The sequence below is a fragment of the Punica granatum genome, chromosome 8, assembly GCF_007655135.1.
Source record: "Punica granatum isolate Tunisia-2019 chromosome 8, ASM765513v2, whole genome shotgun sequence".
NCBI lineage: Eukaryota > Viridiplantae > Streptophyta > Magnoliopsida > Myrtales > Lythraceae > Punica > Punica granatum.
Window position 1 is genome coordinate 5494092 of NC_045134.1, and position 17834 is coordinate 5511925.

The 17834-nt window shown below is 41.7% G+C and overlaps 2 protein-coding genes across 2 annotated transcripts; one reads left to right on the top strand and one right to left on the bottom strand.

Moving 5' to 3' along the window:
- The first annotated feature begins 1447 nt into the window (after positions 1-1447).
- LOC116188666 (beta-galactosidase-like) lies at positions 1448-15199 on the top strand. Its single transcript, XM_031518154.1, has 20 exons — positions 1448-1496; positions 9563-9693; positions 9938-10033; positions 10151-10263; positions 10427-10493; positions 10622-10714; positions 10823-10966; positions 11096-11184; positions 11362-11467; positions 11574-11661; positions 12211-12329; positions 12588-12755; positions 12858-13051; positions 13165-13259; positions 13349-13455; positions 13668-13778; positions 13877-13984; positions 14136-14347; positions 14443-14719; positions 14882-15199. Exons 1-20 carry the CDS (start codon positions 1448-1450, stop codon positions 14990-14992), a joined length of 2478 nt encoding a protein of 825 aa, XP_031374014.1. The 3' UTR covers positions 14993-15199.
- A 266-nt stretch (positions 15200-15465) lies between these two features.
- On the bottom strand, positions 15466-16468 carry LOC116215842 (ethylene-responsive transcription factor ERF018-like). The gene has a single exon (XM_031551625.1). The coding sequence runs from the start codon at positions 16345-16347 to the stop codon at positions 15679-15681; it is 669 nt and encodes a 222-aa protein (XP_031407485.1). The 5' UTR covers positions 16348-16468; the 3' UTR covers positions 15466-15678.
- Between the last annotated feature and the right edge of the window lie 1366 nt (positions 16469-17834).

Here is a 17834-nt window from a genome sequence, read left to right on the forward strand (position 1 = left end):
AGTTACCAACTTGGCCACTGGTGTGAAGGTCTCATGATAATCAATTGCCAGGCCTTCTAACATTCTATGCTTCCATCAGCCCGGCACTTTGCAATCGATAGGACGTTTACCAGGAGGAAGCTAGTCAATTATCCATGTCTTATTCAACTCAAGTGCATGGATTTCTTCTGCCATTGCAATTCTCCACCTCCGATCTTGAACAGCTTCTCGATAATACGTGGGCTGTTTGTCATAGTCAATTGCTACCAGAAATGCTTTGTGATGATTGGAGATACTCGAATAATCAATAAATATCTCAATAGGATAAGACGTAATTAAGGAGTTCAAAGAGATGGATAAATCAGGAGATGTGGTCTCATGACGCGCAGTATGAATGACAAAGTCATTGAAGCGTTTGGAAAGACTGGAAACCCGCTCAGATCTCCATAAATGCAATTCTAGCGGAATATCACTCGCATCCAGTTCAGACACCCGTCTATTTTGCTCACAATCTTCCTGACTAGATTCCGAATTTTCTATGAAATCAGCCGGCTTGGATAAGTTTTCCCACTCTATTAATTCCATCTGGTTCTCCCTCACTTTAGGGCTTTGGCCCACGTGTTTTGCTTTTCTCGTCCGGCTCTCTTTCACTTCTGGACTGTGGCCCACTTGTTCTCCTTCTTTCGTCCACTTTTGAACTGCGACTTACACGTTTTTCTCCTTTCGTTCGGCTCCCCTTCGCATCTAGATTGCGGGCCACTTGTTCATCTGCTCCGGCTGCTTCTGAAATCATCTGAATTGGGCTAGGCCTTGCTTGTGCCGCTTCTAAGGCCAATCGTGCCGGACTGGGCCTGTCACTATCTGAAGTTGGTTGTTGCTGCCGACTCAGTCCAGAATTGTGCCCGCTTTCTGCTTGCTTGGGTCGCCTGAATCAATTTGTTTAGCTTGCCACCCATTCAACCGGTCCAACTGCCATGTGGTGGGCTCAGACTAATCATAAGTTTCCGTGGATGAGGCCGGTAGATTTCCATCCAAAAACAACAGGCTGCCTCTCCCTTGTTTTCTCAATTCTCCATTTTTCATGGCAAAAGGAAATATTGTCTCATAAAACCGAATATCCCTTGACACTAATATATATGTCGATTCTTCAATTCATAAAGTCGCCAACCCTTCTTTCCACGAGGATATCCAATAAAAACGCACTTTTCCAGGGTATGATGCCATGTGTAGAGAAAAAGTCTTGCAACTCTCTTGACAAAAACTCCATCCCATTATCACTTCTCAAAATTGTAATCGTGCGATCAAATTGATTCCTGATTAGATTATAGAAATTAATAATAAACAGCCGAGCTTCAGATTTTTCTCGTAGCAGATATAGCCATTCTCATCGACTAAAATCATCGACAATCGTTAAGAAATAATTGGCCCTACAACTAGCTTTAGTTATGTATGGTCCCCACAGATCACAATGTATCAACTGAAAAGGGTACTTCACTTATTCATACTCAAATTAAACTGTAAGCGTGTCTGCTTTGTTCTAAGAAATACACCACACTCCTTATTACTATTATCTTCAAAATTCAAATTAATACCATCAAACTTTATTGCGCGAGATGGATGACCGAGACTCCGATGCCATATATCTGTGGATTCCTCTACGACGACCTGACACATCTGCGGTACAGTTACCACTCGACTTAGATAATAGACCCCCCTCGAAGTTCACCCACTCCAAGCGTCCTCTTCAAGTTGTTGTCCTGAATTACACACAAATCGGAGCAAAAAGTCACGGAACAGTTCATTTCCCTTGATGATCAAGCAATGAAAATTGGATTGCAATTAAAGGTCGGCACATAAAGCACGTCGATGATCTTGACAGAATTAGCAATCATCACTGTTCATATTCGGGTGGCTTGTACCATGCCCCCATTAGGAATATAAATTGGTGCACCGCCCTTGATTGGAAGAGATGCAAAAAAATTCTCAAGACACCCTGTCATGTGCCTTAAAGCTCTTGTGTCCAAAATCCATTCACTCTGTAAAGTTACAAAATTAAATTCATTACCAACAAGTCGATTAGGATCCGTAGTGTTCTGTGCGAGCATGTTGAGCAACTTCTAGAACTGTTCGTCAGGAAGGGCCTCCAGCTTTTTAGGCCGCGAGCTGTTGCCCTGAACAACCTGGGCCATATTTACTCAGTTTGGGCCTCGCTAAAATTGAGATTTTCCTCGCGGCCCATTTCCCTATTTCATTGGCCCTTGTCCAGATCCCTTCCTTGCCATGGACTCGGGCTTTGAGTGCCATGATGGATAACCAATCAAAGCCCAGCAAGAACTGTTCACATGGCCTAACTTGCCACAATGCGTGCAGGTTGGCTTCCCTTCTAGACCCATCCCCTGCATTCTATTGCTTCTTGTAACTCCACGCTATGTTTCTTTTTTGACAAAGAAAACTGCCACTTTAGGGACCGCTTCCCTAGATCGTGTGACGATTTTATGTCGTTCTTCATTTGCAATCATCTTGTAAATCTTGTTTAGGTTCAACAGCGGCTCAATGCTCAAGATGGTGGACCAGATTGTGTTGAATTTGGAGATAAGCCCCATGAGAACTGAAACGATTTCTCTATTTCTCTTTGTGTCGTAATTGTCGCACTCGCACCACAGCTGCAGCCTGGATACTCCAGGTAAAATTCTAGCTCATCCTACAGTAGCTTGAGATTGTCATAATAATCTCGAACACTCAACCCTTCTTGCTTGAGAAGACATATGTCGGTCTTAATTTGGAAGACCCGAGATTAGTTACCCTCGGAGAATCTCTCCTTTAGGTCATCCTACAAGCTCTTCGCGTCCACTGCGTAGGCAACAATAGCATGTAGACTCTCTTCCATCGTGTTAAACATCCACTCTATAATCGTGGAATTACATCTCTGCCATTTTTCTCTTAGGAGATCATCTTCTCCTGATTTTTCTAGAGGGCCATCAATGAAAGGCAATTTGTTCCTATTAAGGATAATATGGATTGTACAGTTGTATAAGAAATTAATTACTCGATATATTAGGTAATCGTAGATTTAGCCTTAAAATATTACTCTATTTCCTTTTGTGTGAGAATGTACAGCCTATTTACATGGCTCACTAACGTAATACAATTTGAGTTGGAATCAATCCAAACTTCACATGGTATCAGAGCGCCTACGCTCTTGGACCGAGTAATATATATATATATAGGTAAATTGCACTGGTGGTCCAAAATGTTTTACAAATGTTTCATTATGGTCCAAAAAGTTTTTTTCACTACATGATAGTACAAAATGTTTCAAAGTTGTTTCATGAAGGAACACACCGTCAACTCAAGCTTGACGCCGTCAAGCCGACGCTGACATGGCTATTACGTGTCACTTCCATGTTGACGTGGCCGAAAATTTTAAAAATAATTTAAAATTTTAAAAACTTTTAAAAATAATTTTAAACTTTTAATTTAAAATTTAAAATAATTTTAATATTAAATATTAATTTTTTTATAAAATTATTTTTAAAATAAAAATATTTAAAATAATTTTCAAAATTTAAATTTTTTAAAAATAATTTTAAAATTTTTAAATAATTTTTTTTTTTTTCTAAATTTTTACTCTTTTTTGTATTTTTTATTATTTTTTTATATTTTAAAAAAATTTAATTTTTTTTATATTTTTAAAAAATAATTTTCACAATTTTAAAATATTTTTTATTTTTTTGAAAATTTTTACTCTTTTTTGTATTTTTTAATTATTTTTTTGTATTTTTTGGACTTTTTAAAATTTTATTTTCTCTTAAATGACGTGGCGCACTATGATTGGTTCCACGTAACAAAAGTGACACATAAGACGCGCAACATCAGCAAAATATTAACGGCGTCAGGGCCAATTGACCGTTTGTACCATCATGAAACAACTTTGAAACATTTTGTACCATTATATAGCGAAAAAACTTTTTGGACCATAATGAAACATTTGTAAAATATTTTGGACTACCAGTGCAATTTACCCATATATATATTTGACTTCAAGATGTCAGATGTTAGCGATGATGAGAAGAGTCAAGTAAAGAACTCAGGCTCGTCAAAAGACAGGAAGGTCGGAGACAACTTTGGAAGGGGCATGGAAGTTCTGCTAGTCTATCGCCTAACTTCATCGGATAGCACCGGGATTCAGATAATCGGGTGCACCCTCACTGGCGATAACTACCTCATATGGTCGCGTGCAATGTTATGGCACTCAAGGCAAAGAACAAACTGGCCTTTACTGGTTGTTCTCTCGAGAAGCCGGGAGAAGATGATCCCTTACGGGAGAAATGAGAGAGATGCAATTCCACGATTATAGCGTAGATATTTAACACAATGGAGGAAAGTCTATAGGCTACGGTGGCCTATGCAGTGAACGCGAGGAATTTGTGGGACGACCTTAAGGAGAGGTACTATGAGGGAAATTAGTCTCAGGTCTTCCAAATAAAGACCGAGATTTGCCTCCTCAAGCAGGAAGTGTTAAGCACACGGGATTACTACGGCAAGCTCAAGCTACTCTGGGACAAATTGGAGTTTTACCTCGAGCAATCAGGCTGCAGTTGTGGTGCGAGCGCCATGATTACTGCTAAGAGGGAAACAAAGGAGTCGTATCAGTTCCTCATGGGACTTACCTTCGAATTCAACACGATTCGCTCCACCATTCTAAGTATTGAGCCGATGCCAAACTTGAATAAGGTGTACAAGATGGTGGCGAATGAGGAACGTCAGAAGATTATGACTCAAGCTCGAGAATTGTCATTTGATGCAATGGCGTTTCTAGCGAAAGCAGAAACAAGACATGGAAGGGAAGTGGGCATTAGCGACTTCCAGCACACTCTGGAAGGGAAGAGAGTTTGTACCCATTGTGGCAAAATGGGCCACTTGAAGAATACCTGCTAGGCTTTAATTAGGTACCCGTCATGGCATTCGAAGTCCAAGACGAATGGAGGAAAGAGACATAGACAAGGGCAGGCAAAGCCAATCAGTGGGTCGCAAGTGAAACCTCAAAACTAGCGAGGCCCAGATCGGGCGAATATGGCCCAAACCGTGCAGGGAAAAGGCTCACGGGCTAACTGACTGGAAGCCTTGCTTAACGACCAGTTTCAAAAATTGCTGGATATGCTCGCCTGAGATACTGCGAACTCTAATCGACTTGTTGGCAATGAGTTCAATTTTATAAATTTGCAGAGCAAGTGGATATTGGATACAGGAGTTTCAAAGCATATGACCAGATGTCTCGAGAACTTTTCGACATCTCTTCCGATTGAAAGGAAGGCACCGGTTCATATTCCTAATGGGGGCATAATACAAGCCACCCGAATAGGAATTGTGAAAATTGCTAATTCTAATGAGATTACTGATGTGTTTTATGTGCCTACCTTTAATTGCAATTTAATCTCTATTGCTCGATTATCAAAGGAGATGAACTATTCAGTGACTTTTTGCTCCGACTTGTGTGTGATTCAGGACCGCACCTCGAGGAGGACACTTGGAGTGAGTGAGCTTCGAGGGGGGATCTATTATCTGAGGCGAGTGGAATACACACTGCAGGCGTGTCAGGCTGTCATAGAGGAACCTACTGACATCTGGCATCAGAGGCTCGGTCATCCATCTCGCACGATAAAGATGAATGGTATTAATTTGAATTTCGAAGATAGAAGAAATAAGGAGTGTGATGTATGCCTTAAAGCTAAGCATACACGCTCACAATTTGATTTGAGCATGAATAAAGCCGAGTACCCGTTTCAATTAATACATTGTGATTTGTGGGGACCATATAAAGTTAAGGCTAGTTGTGGAGCCAACTATTTCCTAACCATTGTGGATGATTTTAGTCGAGGTGTATGGTTATATCTATTACGAGAAAAATCTGAAGCTCAGCCGTTCATTATTGATTTTTATAATTTAATCAAGAATCAATTTGATCGCACGATTAAAATTCTACGAAGTGACAATAGGATGGAATTCTTGTCAAGGGAGTTGCAGGATTTCTTCTCTATACATGGTATTATTCATCAGACATCGTGTACAGATACGCAGCAGCAAAATGGCAGGGTTGAGAGGAAGCATCGGCATATTCTCAATGTTGCTCGGGCACTCATGTTTCAAGCCTCATTACCAACACGGTTTTGGGGCGAATGTGTCTTGATTGCCGTTCATTTAATAAATATCACATCGACGCCTTTGCTTGGAAGCAAGAGCCCGCATGAGATACTTTTCGGCAAGACACGTAATTATTCGAATTTACAAGTTTTTGGGTCACTCTGTTATGCGCACATACGAACCCAGGATAAATTTGCTCCAAGGTCTCGGAAGTGCATTTTTATCGGATATCCCCATGGGAAGAAGGGTTGGCGGCTTTATAATTTGAAGGATCGACATATATTCGTGTCGAGGGACATTCAGTTTTGCAAAATGATATTTCCTTCTACCGCAGGGAATGAAGAATTAAAGAAAGAAATGAGGGGGAGCCCACTATTTTTGGATGAGCATCGGCCAGATTTTTCACCGGATGATGACCACGAATTAGAGCCTAGCATGCGGAAGTCGACCCAATCTAATGGACTGTCGTCACAGAAAATTGGTGTGGGTCGACCATTTGTTAGAGAAGGGCTCGCGGATAAAGATAGGCCCAAAATTGGTGTAGGCTGGCAGCAGAATACTTCAGAAGTTGGAGTGAGGCCCGCTGATGAAGTTGGGTACAGTTCGACTCAGAAGGCAGCCCAATCAAGGATCAGCCCAACACGGGCGAAATCAAAGAAAGCCCAAGAAGAAGGGCTTGCGGGCCGAGATCCAGAAGTGAGGGGGAGCCCCAGAAAATTGGCAGAACATGGAAGCATTACAGAGCCGGGTGTCATCTTGGGAGATCCGGAGATAAGTCAAAAAAATTATGGGGAGAATGCACCGATGCCTATATCGAGCACAGAAAACATCAGAAGTCAATTTGCAGAGATCTGGACGAGTTTCTAATCTTCCCAAATGATTCAAGGATTTTATTGTTCACACTGCACGCTATGCAACTTCCCCTCCTACTCTACCCATCTCCTCAGACTCCTCAGGTATGTCATATCCCATTGAGAAATTTGTTGATTATTTGAATATCTCCTATCATCACAAGGCGTTCCTAGCAGCTATTGACTCTGACAAAGAGCCCACGTCTTATCGAGAAGCCGTTAGAGATCGGAGATGGAGAATTGCAATGGCAAAAGAAATTAAGGCTCTTGCATTGAATAAAAATTGGATGATTGAACAACTTCCTCACGGCAAACGGCCCATCGACTGCAAATGGGTGTATAAAGTAAAGCGTCGAGCTGATGGAAGTATAGAACGCTATAAAGCTCGACTGGTCGCCAAGGGATTCACCCAGGTGGAGGGAATCGATTACCACGAGACTTTAGCACCAGTGGCCAAGTTGGAAGATTGTGCGATGTCTATTGACAATTGCAATAGCAAAGGAGTGGCAAATACATCAGATGGACGTGAATAACACCTTTTTATACGGAGATTTGGACGAAGAAGTTTACATGGAGTTACCCCCGGGGTTCTCTGCTTTGAAGAATGGCAATGTATGCCAATTACTTAACTCTTTGTATGGACTTCGTCAAGCATCAAGAAATTGGTTTTTGAAGTTCGCGGATGCACTTCGACAATATGGCTTCGTCCAATCAGTTGCAGACCATTCTCTTTTCACTTTCACTCAAGGGACTGTTTTTCTTGGCGTATTGTTTTATGTGGATGATTTGATCATAGTCAGGAATAGTACTAATCACTGTGACTCCTTTAAGGATTATTTGGATAAGTGCTTTCGTATAAAGGATTTGGGGCCTCTGAAATATTTTCTTGGCATTGAAGTCACTAAACTAAACTTAGGTCTCTTTCTTAACCAATGAAAGTATGTCCTTGACATCTTAGCTGAGTGTGGCATGTTGGCATTACGACCACCAGCTTTCGCTATGGAACAATGTCATCGACTGTCCACAAGTTCGAGCGACTTGTTATCGGATTCTGCCAAGTACAGGCGTCTAATCGGGAGACTCATTTATCTGACCATCACCAGGCCAGAAATTAGTTATTCTCTTCATATTCTGGCCCAGTTTATGCAGAAACCACATCAAGATCATTGGGATGCTGCCATGCCGGTGCTACGTTACTTAAAGCAATATCCAGGTCAAGGGATTTTTCTACGGCCTACTTCTCTTGAACTTGAAGCATTCTGTGATTCGGATTGGGCAAGCTGCCCCTTGACCCGTCGCTCTATTACGGGTTGTTTTATCACTCTTGGAGGATGTCCAGTATCATGGAAAACGAAAAAGCAAACCACTGTCTCTCGCTCATCTGCTGAGGCAGAATATAGAGCAATGGCAGTAGCTGTTAGTAAAATAATTTGGTTATAGAATCTTCTTTCTTCACTTGGAGTACAGATGGCAGCACAAACTCGTTTATTCTGTGATAATCAGGCGGCACTACATAATGCGGCTAATCATGTTTTTCACGAACGAACAAAGCATATTGAGATAGATTGCCATTTTGTTTGTGAGCATCTCAAATCAGGCCTTGTAACTATCGGTCATTTACCTACGCGACTTCAATTGGTAGATATTTTCACAAAAGCACTAAGTAGAGACCGCTTCCACTTCATTCTCTCCAAGTTGGGCATTCGTGACCCTCATGCTCTAACTTGAGGGGGAGTATTAAGGATAATATGGATTGTACAGTTGTATTGGAAATTAATTACTCGATATATTAGGTAATCATAAATTTAGCCTTAGAATATTACTCTGTTTCCTTTTGTGTGAGAATGTATAGCCTATTTACATGGCTCACTAACATAATACAATTTGAGTTGGAATCAATCCAAACTTCACAATTCCTTACCCGAAGTGCAATTAACATTGCATGTTACCACATCGGTAGTTATCTCCATTGAGAGTGCATCCGATTATCTGAACTCCCGTGCTATCCGACGATGTGAGGCAATACACTGGTGGAATCTCCATGCTCCGTCCAGACCCGTCCCCTGCCTTCTTGTCGTTTGATGAGCTAGTGTCCTTCCTTGGACTTTTCTCATCATCACTGACATCAGACATCTTGTAGTCGAAAAAGCTTCAATCGGTTTAGGAGCGTAGGCGCTCTGATACCATGAGAAGATTTAAACGGACCAACCCGAATTCCATTACGTTGAAGAGCAAGATAAATATACTGTACAAGGAAAAGGAAAGCAATTAATATTCTAGAGCTAAAAAGGCTAAAATCTAAGACTACCAAAAGTACTATGGACAGCCAAATCTACTAGATATTCTTAGTATACAGTTGTATAATCCAAAATACTCATAATAGGCCAGACCGAGTTTTATGATCTTTAATCAGATTTCAGATCTTTGTGTCTCCCCGATTTTCCTTTCCTTTTAATAAAAAATTAAGCTATACTTTGTGGATTATAAATGTAACACATTCCTTGTGGCTACTAAGACAAATGGTAGTTCAGTTCCCTTCGAGTTCGAGATGACGACTTCGAAATTCTTAGCTACTTCTCTCGGTGTCATAGTGTTTCTTTGCCTGTGTTCCAGCTGGGCATCGGGGACGACGGTGTCGTACGATAAGAATGCATTGATCATTGATGGCCAGCGTCGCATTATTAACTCTGGTTCGATCCATTATCCCCGCAGCTTACCCGAGGTATTGCTCACAGGCATCAAGTTTCCTCTTGTTAATCGAGCACACATGACATAATCAATGTACAAGTTTGAGTTAAAACGTCTAGGAAACGATGTTAAACTAGGCCAAACTTAGCCAATGTTGTCCTAATGATAGGTGGGTCGACCCCAGTTCTGCCAACTTGTATAAGACCACTGGGTTTAGCCTAGGTTACTCTCGTGACATCTATAAAAGATTTGACGAATAACTTTCACGTGGCATTCAGATGTGGCCCGACTTAATCAAAAAGGCCAAGGATGGAGGCCTCGACGCCGTTGAGAGCTACGTCTTCTGGGATGTCCATGAGCCTCGAAAGGGCCAGGTAACAATCTGAGCCAAATTATACTTTAATTAAATTAAACTACTTGTCTTCCGCAAATCACATCGATCATTTGTACGTATTAATCCTGAAAATTATTTTCTTTTGTGCGTGCCTTAGTATGATTTCACGGGAAGAGCAAACATCATTAAATTCTTCAAGTTAGTCCAGCAGGCTGGGCTTTATGGCATTCTACGTATCGGTCCCTACGTTAGTGCTGAATGGAATTACGGGTAAGTACACTTAACTATTTCAGCCAAGAAAAACGAAAGTCCACTTAATTATTTTAAATTTAAAATTTTTGAATATATTATGAGAAAAAAAATATCAATAAAATATTAATGTATGAATTTAATCATTTTTATCCCATATTTACAATATCATTTTAATTATCAGAGGTTTTCCTATGTGGCTACACAACGTTCCAGGAATCCAACTGAGGACAAATAATGAAGTTTACAAGGTATGAACATGATATAAATTACTTAATAATAATTTTATTTTTTTCGCGCGTTATTTTCCCCTGAATAATTTCTCAAAGAGATAGATCTTGATTTTTACTAATTTCTGTATATATTATTTATTATACAGAAAGAAATGCAAACATTTACCACCAAGATCGTCAACATGTTCAAAGAAGCAAAGCTCTTTGCACCACAAGGAGGACCAATAATACTCACACAGGTCTGTTCATAAACGATTACGATAAGTCTTTTCGAGGGTTACATCGTGTCTAGAAGTTAAAACGTCTCATTTGCTGATACTAATTTCGGTATATTGCGAATCGAGCAGATTGAGAACGGGTACGGGAACATAATGGACCAGTACGGGGCAATGGGGAAAGAGTACATCCAATGGTGTGCTGAGTTCGCAGAATCGCTCAAGGTCGGCGTCCCCTGGATCATGTGCCAACAGCACGACGCTCCAAAGAATATGGTACGCGTTCATTAATTAATCTCCTTCAATATATATCCTCGCTCGTGCTTTCGTGCAAAAGATTTCATGATATTAATCATTTATGGAATCCTTTATATAATCCTAACAACGTGTTACATTGTCGTGCAGATTGATACGTGCAATGGCTATTACTGCGACACATTCAACCCAAGCGATCCCAATGCTCCCAAAATGTTCACGGAAAATTTTGTTGGTGGGTGGGTCCTCTATAATATTTTCCCCCATATACTCTCTTTTAATTTTTATTTGTATTTCTTCTTTTTCCCCCAAAATTGCATGTTAATTATTTGATTTTCCTTTAATTAATAAATAATTATCAGAAATTCCTATGATCAAGAAAATAATAGAGAGATTTTTTTTTTTAATGTCTGTAGGCCTACGAAATGGGGTGATAGGGTGCCACACAGGCCAGCAGAAGATGTGGCGTTTGCAGTTGCCAGTTTCTTCCAAGCCGGTGGGGTATTGCAAAATTATTACATGGTAATTTGTGCTACTAACCATATTTTTACTATCAATGTTACCGTTACGACGGAATGCCGTGAATTCCTAGACAATTCAATGAACTTATTCGGCTTTGCTTTTGCAGTATCATGGAGGCACGAACTTTGGACGTACGTCAGGAGGGCCCTATATCACAACATCTTATGACTACGATGCCCCCATCAATGAATACGGTAAATCAAATCACATGACTGTAATAGTAAGCCGAGATTAACCTGAACAACCCCAAGATCAGCTAGCTTATCAATTGAAATATAATCCCATCAATACTGGGAATTATAATCCCACATTAAAAAAAAAAAGATCAATCATAGATTTATATGAGACTTGTATATCACATTTATTAGCTTATACTTTTAAGTGGAAATGAGCCTAAATCTGTATAAACCCAGTATGAATTCAATATGGCATAAGAGCCGAGGTTACACGTATGCACGTCCAAGCGTATATGCGCGCCCACACCACGCCAAACCCAATATGTTCGAGAGCAACCAAAAAGTGCGTCTCATGTTAGTCCCCTCCTCGCCTGAGCATGGAAGATGAGATCGGCTTGAGGTCAGTTGTTGATAGTGTTTAATGGCACGAAATAATGTGTAGGTAGAAACAGACCACACGTTGCACGTGAACAACCATGAATTCATATGAAAATGGGCTCAAATCGGTGTAAGTCGAGTGAAAATTCAATAAAGATCAGCTACCTTATCAATTTCGTTTGTCATCAGGAATGGTAAATCAGCCAAAGTGGGGTCACCTGAGGAACTTACATGCGGCCCTCAAGCGTGGGGAGAACCTCCTAACGAGTGGCAATTCCACAAACAAGCAACTAGACAATGGAGTTACCGTGAGTACTCCAAACCCATACTCATAACCCGAACCAAACTGGAAAACTGATCCTTATCTGAATCATTAGCTGGATATCACGAAATTCCTAGCTACCGTACTAGGAGAGCTCTGCTGCGGCCCTGCCAAGACAGGCATCCTGTGAAGGGAATGGCACACGGTGCGCAAGGACCGTAGAAGCTCGTGATCCAAAGTATAGTATGGTTGAAAGAGTGAATTTAGGTGGAAGCTAATGAATGTTTTATCTTTTTTGAATCAGTTGACAACATATACCAACAGCTCAGGCGGCAGGTTCTGTTTCTTGAGCAACCCAAGTACTAATGCAACTGCTAACGTCGACCTGCAGCAGGATGGCAAGTACAACTTGCCTCCTTGGTCTGTTAGCATCCTCATAGGTTGTAACCTGGAGATCTACAATACTGCACGGGTAGTTTACGGAAAGACCAGTGAAATCTCGATCACCTTCCCCCTGACCTATAGGAAAGTGTAGGTGGAAATTAACAACCTGTGTCCTTGTCGATTATTGCAGGTGAATGCTCAAACTTCAATAACAGGTTACAATCCCACCTCGATTAACAACGCGTCCTCAGTGCTTTCGTGGTCATGGACCCCGGAGCCCAAGACGGCCCAAAGGGGAAAGGCCTTTGAGTTTAATGCGCCGAAGCTCCTGGACCAGAAGGAGGCTGCCGTCGATGCCAGTGACTACTTGTGGTACTCGACAAGGTATGTCATCAACGTTGCTGGCACAACATATATATGTCTGTGCAACACTGAGCGCATCAACTGTTAACGTCAATCTATCTGATTACCGGCCCATTTGCCGTGGCATTACACAGTGTGGACATAAAGGACGCGTCGTGGACCAATTTGACTCTTCATGTGAATACTAGTGGCGACGTCCTCCATGGGTATGTCAATGGCCAACCCCTCGGTAAGTGAATATTTGGATTTAACTCTCGATCTCTTCGTCTCTAATTTCATACAATTCTCAGGGAGATTAATAAAATCAAGTATAAACAGGATTTCAATGGGGAAACTCAGGCGGAGGCTTTGTCTTTGAGCGTCCTGTTAGCTTGAAACTGGGGAAGAACACGATCTATCTGCTCAGCGTCACTGTTGGATTCCCCGTATGATATATTTCGAATCTCTTTTTGATTATTTCCTAAGCAGTTGTTTAGATTAGTTATTAGGTTAATAGATGTGAAAAATGAGTAGAGCCAATACTCACGAGCAATACCAGTTATGTAGTCGAGCCACTGCAGATATATGCATTCCTTGACCCTACTTGATCAACATCGAGTGGCACGGAACTGATTCTTGTGGAAATTGATTATGGCAGAATTATGGGGCGTTTTTCGAACTTACTCCCGTGGGTTTAGCAGGAGGACCAGTTCAGCTCGTCAATGGCAATGCAACAATCGATTTGTCGTCAAACTCATGGTCATATAAGGTAAGAAATAGTTCATCAGGGGATCAACGTCCTGTGGTCTCACCGAATTAAAAGGTCGATTATTTTCAAACACTTTCCAACATGCGGTTTTCCTACAGGTCGCGTTGAACGGGGAGCTGGCACAACTGTACAGTCCCAACACATCTTCCAAGGTGGTCTGGCAGACAAATGAAGTCCCCATCTTGAGCCCACTGACCTGGTATAAGGTACATAATCGACATCCGGTGACTCTGGAATCGACGTAAAGAACCTGTGCTCGTCTTCAGTATGGCGTACACAGCGTACTGTTGTCCAGGGACTTGAGCACACTTAGCTTGGCAGTTCCTTGACTATATATACTCTTGTTTGTTTCATCAGGCCCGTTTCCAAGCTCCAGCGGGAACCGACCCGGTGGTATTGGACTTGCAAGGCATGAAAAAAGGTCAAGCATGGGTGAACGGCATCAGCATCGGGCGATACTGGATGAGCGTCGAGGCCAAAGCCGACGGTTGCAGCGAAAATTGCAACTACCGGGGCAATTACTCACCTGAAAAGTGCTTGACGAACTGCGGCGAACCTACGCAGAGCTGGCAAGACTCATATCCCCTGAACTTGGATTGGTGATTCATCATAATTAGTTCCTGAATTGCGATAAACGATATGCTCTTCCATATGTGTGTGGCAGGTACCACGTCCCAAGATCGCTCATTAAAAAAGGGGTGAACACGCTTGTCTTGTTCGAGGAATTCGGGGGAGATCCCACGAAGGTGAATTTCGAGACCGTCGTGGTGACATCTGCGTGCGCCAAAGTTCCACAAGGGGGCACTCTGGAACTGTCGTGCTTGTCTGGGCACACCATGTCGGAGATAAGGTTTGCAAGCTATGGAAATCCTCAGGGAAGTTGCAGGAATTTCAGCAGCCGCACTTGCGAGTCTGCTACTAGCAAGTCCGTCGTTCAAGAGGTATGTTCACGACCACCCATGTCAATATATGTCGACTAACAGAAAGGCAGATATAGCAATTCGACCGATGTCTTTCCACATCGGGGTAGATACGTTACGAGATGCTTTACTTCGGATGTCCAACTGAAAATTGGTTTTTCTGTATAATCATAATCTCTGCAGGCATGTCTCGGGAAGCAATGGTGCTCTGTTCCAGTATCAGATGCAAATCTTGGTTCAAGCGGTTGCACGTTCACTGTGCCTTGGTTAGCCGTAGAAGCTGTTTGCCAGTAGCCAACTAGCTAGGACAATAGTTTCAGGCATTTTTTCCAACCCGTTAGACCCTATCGGTTTTATATCCTCGACTGTTGGCTAGATGGGGCATCCACAGTGTCCGCCATGTGCTACTTTGAATTTTTTTTTTTATATGTTTTTGGATGGGTACCGCCTTAAAATTGGACAAAGAAAATAAGTACAATGAAGCGATATATTTACGTTCTTCATTTTTATCTCTTTATTTTCTATTTATTAAAACCATGGAAACTTTCTCGACTAATCCAGTCGAGCTGGATCGGCCTACTAAATGGTAAAACTCTCTTAACATGAATTTTCTGCATTCATAAAGACTTGAATTCGAAATCTTATTTAAGTAGAATAAACATCGAATCGCTTAAACCAATCTACGTCGGTTGATCGAAAAGAGAAGTTCAACAGTACAATATCGCACCAAATATCAACGGATACATAAAATTCTTGAGAAATTTGAGTCAAGCAAAGACAAGAATTATGTTAATATAATTATCATCATTTTGATTAACTTCGTAAATGAAAAAGACCGTGGCCGGTAATTTCAGTCGTCGGACCAATAAAGGAGGACCACAAAAAAAAAGTGGTCCGTCCTGGAAACCCGACAACGCCAAACCGGGCGAAATTACAAAGATCCTGACCCGCTTTGAGTTCAGTACTATATATGTTCTCCTCTAGTAATCCCAGAGAAAAAATTCTTGACCTGAAAAATCATCGAACTTCTCTTCTCCAAATTCAGTTATCGGTATCGTCTGAGTATAATAATCGTCCGTGAAATCGTCGAAACCAGGAAATATCCCGTAATCCAATGGCTTGTAACTTTCCGAACCCCGATCGAGATCCACCAAAAAGTCCATGAAAGACCTGCCCGTACTGTCCACTTGGCTCGACCCGATCGAGATTGAATCTGATGGGGAATCGGGAAATATCTGACCCGACTCCGACTGAGCCCGTGACTCCTCGGAGGATTCCTCAGACACGCTCCCCAGTGAAGCTTCCGGCATGGGAGGCTCAGCCGGGATTCCCGAGTTGGCGAACCGGGCTGCGATCGACTGGATCTCTTCGTGGGTGAGGGGGCCACTGGGGATTGCCGGGGAGCTGCCGGGGAAGTTGAGCCTGGCGGAGGGCCCGCGGAGGCAGACCTGGGCCGCATCGAAGGCCCGGGCTGCCTGGTCGGCTGAGTCATAAGACCCGAGCCAGATCCGGTCGCGGCTGTTGGGCAGCCGGATCTCAGACACCCACTTGCCCCACTTCCGCTTCCTCACTCCCTTGTACTTGAAGTCAGTATCTCTCCTCTCCTCCGATGACTGCGACAACAACTTCCCGATCGCCCGCTTCACCATTTTTTCAGAGATTCCCGAGTTTCCTAATTCGGATTAATTCCTTCTTTTATGGAAAGTTTTGATATGATCTCAGCAAGTGTTTTCTGTTCTTCTTTCGCAGTGCTGTTGTTGGGGGAAGAACTGGATATTGCGGCTGTATATATATGTGCGTGGGCGGCAGCTGTTGAGTTGGGGGCCGAGTCGAGGATGTTTGACTCAACGAGTCAAACAGGCGCGTTTTCTCATATCCGAGCCGTAAAGGATGGACACGTGGCGGATGATGGAAGCCTAGATGAGCTCGAACGCGGGGGCGCTGCTCATTATCAAGAAGGGAAAATAAGCACGTGTATCTTTATTTTCCTCGTGCTCGAATTTGCACAGTAATATGGATAAATAAATAGGAATTTTTAACGTGACTTTGTGTCATGTTAACTCACTGTATGAGAGTTGAAGAATGAGATAGTGAATGTGGGACCTACGTGAATCTTACGGTCTATACACAGAATTATCATGACGTAAAGTAACGATAAAAACGCCATAAATAAATAATATCGGGAAGTGCACTGCACTTTCCTTTTCTTCGATGATTGATTGAAAAAGAATTCAATCAGTTTTTCTTTCCCGTTTGTACTGTTTCATATCCGAAAGTACGAATTTTTTTTACTTAAATCATGGATTCTCCGGCATTATTTTAACTTGTTAAAACGTGTGGTACTTCAATTTATTTATGCTATATTTCGAAAAAAAATTCAAATAATCGACCACAAGCTCATACCTGTATCATGTCACTTTATACGCAAATGTAAACGACAGTACACACACAGTCAGTTATCTAAAAAGTCCATGAACCAGAGCACGACACAAACGAATTAGAGTACGATATGCAAAAAAAAAAAGAATAACTGGAGGGTCATGACTGTACTGAAAAAATTTCCATCGAGTGTACGATAGATCTCGACTAATCTAAATTTGAGTTGAATGCTTGTTGAGAGTAAAATATTCCTAATTGTGAATTTTCTCTACTTAACAATACTTGAATATGAGACTTTATTTTTAAGGAAAACAAGCGTCGAGTCATTTGAACCAACTCGTTATAAATTTTCAATATGCTATTGCTTCACTATTGTATTACAAAATTTTTGAGATGTCCCTAAATTTTGTTGTCTTCAAACTGATTCTTGCTCAAATGTCATACCTTAATAATAAGTATTTTTAGTGAGTTTGGAACCACTAATTCATCCGCTCACACACAATGTTGCTTTTCAACTACCCTACTCTTTGGAGTATAATCTTTCTACCAATCACAAATTCATGTAATTGACCATTAAGTACATCATCTTCTGTAATACGCAACACGACGACATGGGTCGGCATTGCTAGCTTTAGCGGGCCCGTCTATCCGATCAAATAGGGATTGCTCCTATTTGCTGAGGTACGCCGGCAATGATAGACTTGCCCCGAGCCAAGAGAACATATTGGAGGTCATTCTAATTGGGTTACATTCAATT

Excerpts from the sequence above, each read along its gene's own strand:
- LOC116188666 (XM_031518154.1), top strand. The coding sequence starts at position 1,448 with ATGTATCAACTGAAAAGGGTACTTCACTTATTCATACTCAAATTAAAC. Across the intron at positions 1,497-9,562 it reads ATTCATACTCAAATTAAACT|TGTTTCTTTGCCTGTGTTCC; the intron begins GTAAGCGTGTCT and ends TCGGTGTCATAG. Across the intron at positions 9,694-9,937 it reads ATCCCCGCAGCTTACCCGAG|ATGTGGCCCGACTTAATCAA; the intron begins GTATTGCTCACA and ends CGTGGCATTCAG.
- LOC116215842 (XM_031551625.1), bottom strand. The coding sequence starts at position 16,347 with ATGGTGAAGCGGGCGATCGGGAAGTTGTTGTCGCAGTCATCGGAGGAG.